The 11248-nt window shown below is 46.2% G+C and overlaps 1 protein-coding gene across 4 annotated transcripts in view; it reads right to left on the reverse strand.

Annotated features, from left to right (window-relative positions):
* The window catches only part of SWAP70 (switching B cell complex subunit SWAP70), a 33883-nt gene that overhangs the window by 13275 nt on the left and 9360 nt on the right, over positions 1–11248 (reverse strand). For all 4 annotated transcript variants that reach the window (NM_001031180.2, XM_015286385.3, XM_046941608.1 and 1 more), the window contains 2 exons: positions 10001–10174; positions 2186–2413 (listed from right to left, as the gene is read on the reverse strand). In NM_001031180.2, coding sequence (NP_001026351.2) covers positions 2186–2413; positions 10001–10174 — 402 coding nt within the window. The remainder of the gene's footprint in view (positions 1–2185; positions 2414–10000; positions 10175–11248) is intronic.

The raw sequence follows: 11248 nt of genomic DNA on the forward strand, positions 1-11248 counted from the left end.
TTCTGAGTATTAACATATCTGAAGCAACAGCAGCAACGTACGTGCAGGCACGCTAGTGATCCTGCTCTACTTTCTCCACTATGGTGATGGCAATTCAAAACCCATCTCACGGAAAAAAAGTTGATCAGTCTTTCAGGCATTTGATTTTTTGTGTTCTTATGCAGGGGCACTGCTGCGACCTGCTCAGTTATTACTCTACAGTTTCAAAGTGAGCTGGTAGTTCAGCTGCCATTTCTGGAACGATATTCCAATCCCCCTTTGTTTTTTTTAACATATTTTTAACTCGACTCTAACTTCAGAAGTCCAATCAGACAAAACTGAAACACCCACATCAACAGAACTATGAGAAAGCAATAGAGAAAGCACTGTACCCCAAATATTTCAGGTTAAGAGATTGGAAAAGAGAAAAACATCCATGATTTCCTTTCTACGTCTTTCAGCTATAGCACACTGGATAGAAGCAAACAAACACGCTCTGACAAAACCAAAGCTGTCTCTCTCTCTACAGGTCTGGGGCAAAGAAATCAGGACATTCAGAGGAGCCTGTTTGTTTTTAGAAAACAAAACCACACACACAGAGCTTGGCTGCACTCAGCTCCTCCAGCCCACTGGCTGCAGCCGGAGCCCAGCCATGCCTATTCCCTCGCCATCCCACCCCCTGCCCAGGACAGGAACGCGCAGGAATGCTCTGCCTCCCCCGCACGCAGCCGGAGGTCCGGGTGGTCGTGAGGGTGTGTGAAGGACTCGCACAGCTTTGCTCTTCCTGCCTTGCTCAATCCTATCCATAACCGGGTGTCTCCCCCTTCCTTACACACTGACAGAATTGGCTTTCGAAGCCGGGACAGACTGATATTTTCCCCACAAAACTGCTGCAAAATCTGCGTCTATTATTTTCCTCACAGCTCCTGGGGTTATTTTCACAGCAACTACCACAGAAGTGAAGGATGCTTCTTTCAGAAAGCTAAAATACAATAAAATGTAGTTGTTATTGCCATCCTCCTCAGTCTTAGAGACCCAGCATAAGGGCACAACAACAACAACACGGCTGCTAAATGATGCATCACTCATAGCTCGAAGCAATAAACCAGACCACTCTGCCAGCCAAGAGCTACCAGGGAGCTGCTGTGGCTGAAGCAGACGGGGTCAGCCACAGAGGAGCTCCATTCTCCCTTAGGCCAATGACTGTCAGTGGTGCTGGGCCACACCTTGCTGCAAACTATTTTTAAGCATTAAGGAACGACTCACAGGCACTCAGACATCCTTGAGAATGAGGCCGAGCCTCTCAGAGAGGAAAGAAAGGAGACAGTCAAGAGAGAGAAAAAATAAAAGAAGAGGAAGAGACAATGCCATATAGAAACCGAAAAGAAATCAGATTTCCTCACAAGTTGCAAGTGGAAGGTCTGAGAGGACGCTGCTTATTTTATCCTCGTGTTATTAAACTGCAGAATGGTTTTGCACTCATCTGACTCAGTACGTGTGCCTGTCCCATTCCTCACCTCCGATAAGCAACCAGCAGTTAACAAAAATAGACCTCAGCATTTTTATACGGATATTCTGAAAGCAGTTCCTGTGCCAAAATACTCTGATGACTCCTTCAGAATGGCTTTGCACAGCCTGCCAAGAAAGTGGGCTGTGAGCTGCACCGCCTGCTAAGCACAAGAAAGGAGAAAGCTCTGGAGATCCCCTACACCTTTTTGCCCTACTGAAGTGGGGTGACAGAAGCAAACGCTTCAGCCCAGCACTCCTTTGTCCAGGCCACGCTGAATACACAAGTTGTATCAGCACAACTTCTATTTGCTACAGTGTTTGCATCTGGAAAAAACATTTCCGAAGACTGAAGAGTTGTCACAAATTAAGAACTGACAGCTGTAGCTACTCTGTCAGCTAGAAGGAACTGATAATACTATAAAAAGCTGTATTTCAGTCAGAACACACTTCCTTTTTAAATGGAAATTCTCCCAGCAAGCAGCTCATTCACCATACTGCAATAATTTTATCAATCTAAACAGTTCCAGTTTCTCTCTGATGAAAATAAGGTCATACTAAAAGACGCTGATAAGTAATCCATCTAATTCTCCCCCTGCTCTTTATCCACTGGCCAAAGAAATTCCATCACAAGTTTAACATTTTCTACTTATGCAGAAACTGGCTCTATTTTGAAACATTAGCTCTCTGCGGTTCTTACCTGTTTGAGTACATCCAATATGAGCTCGTTAAAGACTTCATTAATGGCCATGGACACGGTCTGGCGGTCCATGCCCTTACTGAACTGCCCGCTCCCGATGAGATCGATCAGCTCCCACGCAGAGAGACCCTCCCGGCTGGTGTTGAGGGCAATCTTGTAGAGGTCAAACTGCTCCTGCTGCCAACCCGCTCCCATTGCTTCCGTCAGCTTTTTAAGCAAGTATTCAATCTGTAGTGAAACACAAGCAAAAATTAATCACTTTCAGCAGACGTAGAAATCAAGAGTCTCCAGAGAAGCACAGTTTATAGTGCTGAAACTCCTTACAGATGTGTTCCCATTTAGGCACCAGCATGTGCACCGCTCAATTAGCATAGACTACAGGACCCAGCAGCCCTCTGCCTCAGCTGAACTCCTGGCCGCCAGCCCCACCTGCAGCTTCTCCCTTCAGCACAAAGAAATGAATCATAAACCTGTGAGCCTCTTCTACCTTCAGACTCCTACAGGACACGGACCTTCCCTACAGCACCTTCCAAGCCAGCACGACTGAGGTGTGAGGTTGTGGAAGAGGAAAAGCGAACAGATGACAAACAATAAACACAGTAAGGTCACCACAGCTTGGACAAAAGAAACGAAGAACCGCTGGCATATGGCCACGTCTCAGCCTTTGCCTGTGCCCCCACCACTGCACACTAGCTTGGCAGAGGCATCAAAAAAAGCAGAACACCTATTTTTCACCTCTGCTTTTATTGTTTCCAGAATGAACTCTCCTTTTCCTTTAATCTTTCATCATCCTGTACACATTACCACAGTGTAATGCTTCTAATAGCTGCTCAAAATAAACACAGGAATATAAAGAGGGAAAGAAAGCCGAGTGTGTTCCGCAGTTTGTTTTGCAGCACATTACCGTTCATTCACTCTTTAAACACCGCATGTTTTGAAACTGAGTCGGCCTACAGCTTTAGCACAGGCAAGACGTTAACGGCTCATAAAGAAAACAATTAGTGAGAGTCTTTATGCAAGGAGCTCTGCGCAACAAAGCAAAAACCGCACTTCTGCATTTCTTTCAGCGATGCAGACAACACGAAGCAGAGCTCAGCCCGGCTGTGCACGCAGACCGACGCACGGCACCTCCTGCAGCTCCGGGCGCGGTGCGCTGCTCCCTGCGGCCGGGACACGCGCAGTCGGCACCGTGTCCGCGGTGCACGGAGTGAAGGTGCCTCATCGAGAGCAGCTGAGACTCATAGAATGGCCTGGGTTGAAAAGGACCACAACGATCATCGAGTTTCAACCCCCCTGCTACGTGCAGCTACGTGCAGGGTCGCCAACCGCCAGACCAGGCTGCCCAGAGTCTGGCCTTGAATGCCCCCAGGGATGGGGCATCCACAGCCTCCTCGGGCAACCTGCGAGGCAGTGACCAAATGCCTTCCAGGACTTCGTGTTTTGTTTTTCCACTGATGTTGGTCTGCACCGTTGGGGAGCACAACACAATTCCTCCTAGGGCTGAGGAAGCCCGGCAGGGAGTCCCAGGGGTTTCCTCGGCAGAAAGCATGAACTGCTACACTACAGTTTGGTCAGCTCTCAGCCAGCCTAGCACCGGGCACAAGAGGTTTGGCAGCACCAAGAAACACGGACACGTCTCTCCTCTCCCCCCCCAGCACACTTCCCTGCAAAGACCCAGCTCGGATCTGCTTTGGATGTGGTACACACGTGGATACTGCAGCTTCTCTCCCAGAACTGGAGCAGGCAGATCCTTTCCTTCCCTGCACATCTGCCATCAGGAAACACCCAAGTGTGCACCAGGAGGCACTCCCTGGCAAAGCTGAGAAGTGCCAGACCTGGGATTCATCCCACATGCAACCGTTCTTAGATCTCTGTAGCGTCCAGTTCCTTTAAAATACGCTTTACTGGTTTTCCCTGCCTAGAATCCTTCTGTTAAAGGAGCAATCTAAGGGTTTTGAGCATCAACTAGCATAAATCCTCAGCACCCGGTTAAAAGCAGAAAGCAGTTCAATTCTGACCCCCAGACAAGTTTTATAGGCAGGAAAATTAAAAAACAAAAAGCCAACACTTTTAAAAGCATGCGGAATTGCTTCAGAACATGAGGAGCACAAAGGGAAACCAGGCCTGGGGCAGCTTTCCCCCACGCTGAAGCACAGCCTGCCCCCAGCAGGAGCTCTGCACAACCACCAGGGCTTCAGGTAAAGCAGAGGCTGCAGTGAGGAAGGCTCAACCAGGAGGGTGAGAGAGCTGCCAAGGTGCTGGGCGGTCTGGCAAAGAAGTAAGGCAGAACAGAACACATCTAATATGGCTATAAGGTGTCATCATGTTATGTGCTAAAAAGAAGACAATATATCCTTTACTTTAATGTTTTGTGCATGCTTTTACTTTATTTTGATTATTGGAACAGATGCAAACATTTAAGGCTGCTCACCTCCCCTCTACAAGTCACTATCATCACCACAAATATCCCAAATCCCATTAAAGTACGCAGAGTATATTTTAAAACACATTAACTCTTTGTATATTGCAATCTAAATGGTCTCAGAAAGTATCCTTCATTCAGAAAAGCATGGCCAACCCAGGTCCCACACAGCTCTTGTCAGATGTCAGTGCGGAGTGCTGGGGTGGGGCACGACCAGGGAGGAGCGTGAGGGAAACACCAAGAAGTAAGCTGGATCTGGCCAATATGGAAGAGAACAAGAGGCCATTCATTATGGGCTCAAATGAGGAACCACTGTGAGCCAACGACATTTCCCCTCCTCCCCAAGGAGATGTGTGAGCTCAGCAAATAACTGACAAGTTAAGGCTGCTGGCTCACACACAATCTGCCCTTGTGGTTAAAGAGCAGTGTTGAAAAGCAAATGTGAAGCAATGTTTGCTGCTGTTCTGACAGGGCCTTGCCCACTCTTTGATACTGCTGGGGTTTTGCTTTAGGACTAATGCTGCGCTCAGCGCTGTACTCCACGCTCTGCAGCACAGAAAATCAGTCCCATTCCAAAGCAACACTTTGCAGCCAGAACTCTGCCAGCAGAAAACAAAAAGAATATACGGCTCAGGGGCTCCATAACACGAGCTATGCAGCCTGCCCAGCATCTGCTCTCAGGGGGCAGCCGTTCTTTTCCCACACTTGCAATACCTATTTGCTTTCCACTTCCAGGTACCCCTGGCACAGTTCTCCGCAGGGAAATAAGCCTCACAAGTGTTTCACGTATTTTTCTGATACATAAGCAGGTCTCTTAGAGGAGGAAAAAGGAAAAATGATGTCAAGGAGGCTTTCACGCCCAACAGAGCATGGCAGACAAGGCTATTCTGGTGCATGCTATTCAAATAGGGTTTGTGTATTAATAGTGCAGACAAAAAAAATCCAAGCTGTATGCAATTCTGTACGAGTAACGTGGCAGCAATCATGGCCCATTTCACAGCCTTCATCAGTTCCTTTCCCCACCCCATCAGAACAGCACACACTCTCAAATCAAACGTTCAACTCTTCCTTTCCACTACCACCAAAAATCCCGGTATTTGAATGCATTAAACTTCACAGATAATAACTCCTCCAGATCAACAGTCGGTGAAAACAGATCCCCCCACACAGAGCTTTCATTCTAGTTACATCAGTTTTGATTTTACTTCTGAATTGCTGAGGGTCAATTCTCAATATATCATTCATAGTACCAGACGCCAGCATACAGAACACGGAAACAAAAGAGGTCACAAAACATTCCTGTAGGAAACATCTCCAGAAGAATCACTACTGGCAACTCAAGGCTTTCACCTCCCGTCCCCTCATTATTAAATGCACAGCAAAACCAACAAGATCCAGACTCTCTTTGTCCCAGGTGGGAGGATTAGGGACATCACACATGAATGCAGTGAAGACCAGAGGACAAAGAGAAGGCGACTGTACCAATCGTGGTTCCTTAAGAAACCAGACCTGAAAAGCACAGACAGGAAGTACACAAGGCTTGCTTAAAAGCCATTACGCGAGCACTGCATTACAACAAGAGCGCACCACCCACAGTGCACCTATCTGCCAGTTTCACCATTGGGGTGGCCCAGGAACACAGTAACCACACACTGCAGCTCTCAGGCGATAAAGCATTCCCAAGACTGCAGTCACATGTCCAGAAATGAGAAAGGGGAAGTGTTAGGAAACCTTCTTATACAACAGAAAGTGTCTGGTTAAACAGCATACGAGCAAGTCTGACAACTAAAGCAGGAGGGGTAAGGAAATCTCATGACAGACCAGAAATATTTTTCCTTTTATGGCCGCAGCACTCCTCACCTCTCTTCCTTTTGTTTGCAGCTCCTTGTGGAGGAGGTCAGCCCTGTGAGGGCTGAAGGAAGCACACATTTCAATGCCTGCACCACACACAGCTGAGTAGGAGCACCCGGTGGGGAACGGGAGCAGCTCTCCTTGTGCTCTGCTCTCAGACCAGGAGCCACACAGCTGCTCACTAAAGCTCTGCCCACTGCACACTGCTGCCATTAGACAAGAACTGTTTCAATTCAGAAGACCATCCGCCATGATCAACTTTAATTTAAGCAAACAAAATGTAGCATTGTTTTCCTCCAGCCTGCCTTTACTCAGCTTACAGAAATACTGTATCTCGCACATACCACAGCTTCTCCCTTAAAAAAGGAGGGAGATTTGATACCATTTCACATTTCTTAGGGACACAAATACCTTAGCGCAACAGACATTTATGGACCACTGTTCCTTCCCAGCTCTCCTCTCTACAGCCCAAGGCCACCACCAGCTGAGCCTTCCATATCCAATGGGGAGGCACAACTCCTGTGCCCATGACCCGGCTGCCCACCATAAGCACAAAGCTGCATCCCACCCCAGGCCCTTCCCCACGCCAGATTTCACTGACCTCACTCGCTCCGATGCCAGGCTGCCACCTCTCCTTACACAGCAGGGAAAGAGCCCAGTCCAAGCACCACTTCTGGCTTCCAGTTTGACCTCTGCTAACAGAGCAACAGGGCAGCTTCTGGCCCTTGTGTTAACCCCTCTACAGCTTCTAAAATTCCTCTTTGTAACCCTTTTCCTTGCTTTCTGTTTCCAAAGCTTTCCTCACCCTACACCTCTGACAGCTTTCCAGACTGTTCTCCCTTTTCTGTTTGAGCAGCAGCTACAGCACTTCCAATTTGCTACCCACCCAACACCTGGGCAGGGAATCAAGCCTGAACACTTTGCAGCTGGGGCAACAGCCCCTCCCTGGTATGCTTTCTAACAGGAAAGTCCCAACACAGCAGCACCTGTGCACAGGCACACAGCACTGGCAGGAAGAAAAGACAGCAGCCTCAACGTTCAGTCAAGGTGGTGCAAAGAAGTGAAATTGCACACGAGTCAGAGAGTTTTCCACATAAGAGATGGTTCAAACAAGTGCAGAAACAGTTCAGGTCATTAAAATCAAAAATCAGAATCCCAGACAGACCCCAAGGAGCAGGTCCTGGGAGGAGGAGGAGGAAGGGAACTTCACAGCCATGTGAACTTGTACCAACACCTTCAACGGAGACCTAAGAAGTTTCTCTCTATCGTGGAAAGCAAAAATGTTCATGTGATCCCTTTTCCAGCATGAAAGTACCACCCAAGTTTCTCAATTCCTTATAAAGGGAAAATAAAGTTCAAAAGCCAAAAAGCCTAAGAGGTGGGAGGGAGGAAGGGAAGCAGCTGGATCCTGCACTAATCACCCTAAGCCAGAAACAGCAGTAAGTGGCGTGTTGCAATATTCACAGCCAAGGATAAGAGAAACAAACAGGGAGGGAGAAGGCTTGCTCCCTGGCTGCGAGGTTATAGTGGTTTATGAGAGGTTTACATTTGTCTTACCCAAACATAAACACTACAGAACATTGCCCTCCCATCTGCTCTACACTTTGCAAAAGTCCTGCTCACGGTTCATTCATAGATGATGTGCAAGTCAATTTCAATTCACAGACGGGCAATGCTATCAAGTAGTAAAACTGAATACATAAACTAGTTTTATTATGAACTTGGGAAGCATAAAAAGGAAAGAAAAATACCTTGACTAGGTACCGATATCACTTCCAACACTATTGAAAAGAGCTGTTTTCAGAAGGAGCTTCTCAGTATCAAGACAAAAAATGGCAAGTTCATACAAAAAGTGCCTTGGAAATCTGGAGTTTAGATTTAATGTTAAAAACAGTACAAAATCAACAACAAAAAAACCCACAAGAACTTAAAAGGCAGATATGAAAGGTCACACAGAGAAAGAGCAAAGCTGATCTAAATTAGAAGTTTCCATCTTTACTTTTGGAATTTTGAGTAAAAGGGTAAGGGAACAAAGGTGGAACTTTCCAGAAGCAGAGACAGCACCAGGAGGACCAACACAAACCAGAAAGGGGGGCATTCACAACAGCACTCCTCCACCAACTGATTACATTACCTGTACGGTCTAAGGCAAAAGGTTAAAGAGCGTATGTGGGTATTGCATACGATAAGAACAGAGCAGCCTTTCTTTGCCAGGCTCTACGAGCTTTCCATAGAGTACTGCACCATGGCAATCTTGCTGCAATCAAGAGATGCAGACGCACATCCACACTAATGAGCTTTAAAAATAATCCAAGTGAAAGAGCAATACAGGTGAACCCTGGAGACTAAGGATGGGAGGGAAATCTGGTGCCATGAAGATAGGAGTTGTCCTGGCTTTTAGAAATGTGATCTCCATCCCCCAGAATCAACAGAAAAGACAAAAAAAAAAAGCAAGGGAAGGCAAGAAGGCTGTCCCACATCTCTGGGGAATCAGCATGGCTGGTAGCAGCCTGTCATCATCAGTCTGCTGCAAACAGAAACAGCACACAGAGTGAAAGTGCCCTGCAAAAAACTAAGTGACAAGGCAAAACCAAGTGGCTCGTTTCAATAGGGAAAGGGCATGATCTGTAAGCAACGGTTTGGCTCAGCAGCTCAGAGTTGTGGCATGTAAATCAGACTCTTTTCATCTTTGACTTTTCAACTGTTTGAAAAAATATATATTCCAGTGCTGAGCTGCAGCCCCCTAGGATTTCTGCAGCAGGTTTTGCAAAAGATGGTTAATGCTTAGAGGTCCACCTGGAGTCCTTCGTCCCTCACTCCTCCCCAGGGAGAAAAGCTTTAAATTGTGAAGATCCAAAACCTTGCTTTAGGGTTACCTACGCGAGCATTGCCCATACTTGTCCACCCACTTGAAGGATAAAGAGACTTCTCTGTTATTTTGCTCCCCGCTGTTGATTCCTACAAGCATTTCAAGCAAGAGCATTCAGGTGGTGGCTGGTTTTGATCAGAAACAGACATCATCTGAAAAGTCTGCACTTCTCCATTTCAACAGGATGGTGACATGAGGCTGAAGACTCAACTTGCAAACCACGGTAACAGAGCAGAGAGATTTTTTTTTTTTAGAAACACACTGTGCAAAATGTGAATCACGCGTAAGCGAGTTCAGGTATTAAAGATCCCAACATGCACTACTCGTGAGTGAGATGAGAACATCAAACCCAGGTGCACGTACTGGAGCTTGTCTCCCCAGCACCAGTCAAGCCTCACAGTCTGCAAAATAAGGCATTTACAGGCAGCAATCCCACTTAGCCCAAGCTGTTTAAATGGCAGACAAGGATAGCAATCAATATCTAAAATATCCTACAGGATCCCCACATATGCAACCTGCAAGACAAAGAAAAGCACTCGAAGGCTTATAAAAGAGGAAAGTAGTTTCTATTAAAAATAATCATTTTCTCTGAAATGAGAGTAGCAACCATTAACATACCCAACTGAGGAACTAAGCAAAGCATTGCTGAACAGCACAAGTTTTTGTTTCTTACCTCCTCAGGTACAATGATTAAAGGGTACTTGTCCTCTGATAAGAAGTTAAAAATAACCCACACTTTAAATGCATCTTCATCACTGATCAGCAAAGGACTTTTCGAGAGGTTCTTTTTAGCACACAGAGTCCAACACATTCTGTTGAATTCAACTTTATCAAAGTTCCCTTGAACCTAAAACGAAGAAATAGAACAACAAAAATCAATACATAGAAATGGCAGAGAATAACAGACAGATGAAGTTTAACAGACCAAGTCGTACCAAAGCACCAAGAGATTCTAGTTTGTAAGAAACATCAAGGCCAAAAAAGAGCACAAACACAGCCCGCTCTGACTTCCTGCATGGGGTAAACTAAACAACTTCTTCCAGCAAGTCCAACTTCTTCCTGCATCCAACATGCAAATTTTGGTGAGTTAATAACACCCTGGCTTCATGGGAAGGAGGCCACTGTGATTTTGTCTTTCCTCTAGCACATGAGCTTTAGCTCCCAAACCTTCTGCATAGGCATTTTTAGTTCTAACTGCCCTTCTGTTGCACTGCTGCTAAAACTCAACACAGTAAATGTGGAAACCATGAGAATGAAAACAGCATGTGGACACATTAGTAGCAATACTGGAACACTTGGAAAAGACCTTTAATAAGCCTTTCTGCTTAATGTTGCTCAAGTATAGCTCTTGTAAGAAAATATTCACAAATGTAATCTTGCTTTCTTTAACATTAATCCATCTAAAATCTTTTCCTTTTCTCAGGCTCTGATAGCCTCACCTTATCCTTTATCATACCTAGCACCTGTACATACCCGTCTGTGAATTATTTACATATGTGAAAGCTTTCATTTCCTCTATTTTGTTTTTAAACCTCATTTATGCTACAGATGAAGTATGCTGATCTCCCTGCAGCTTTGCCATGCTGTTTCTTTGCCAACACAAAACCAATAAGGTCACATTCTGCACTGTTTTGGAAATCTCTTGAGATTTTGGAAATCGTGGGTAAGAAATAGGTTCTTGCACCTTGCCTGGGAGCAGCACGGGTAACATTCTGTGCCATTTTCTTACGATGGGCCAAACCACACAGTACTTGCACCCCAGAAATGCCCTGCTAGCTACCCTACCCCTAGGATGATGTGACGGAGCAGGAAACCTGCTTTCCTGCAGGCAGCAGTACTCCAGCAGTGCAGCTGGCTCTACAAGCAGCCTGTTTTGGTGGCAGCAACCACAGGGAGATGGGCGGAGTGACAACTTGTGCAT

This window comes from Gallus gallus, chromosome 5 (genome assembly GCF_016699485.2).
Source record: "Gallus gallus isolate bGalGal1 chromosome 5, bGalGal1.mat.broiler.GRCg7b, whole genome shotgun sequence".
Taxonomy (NCBI): Eukaryota; Metazoa; Chordata; class Aves; order Galliformes; family Phasianidae; genus Gallus; species Gallus gallus.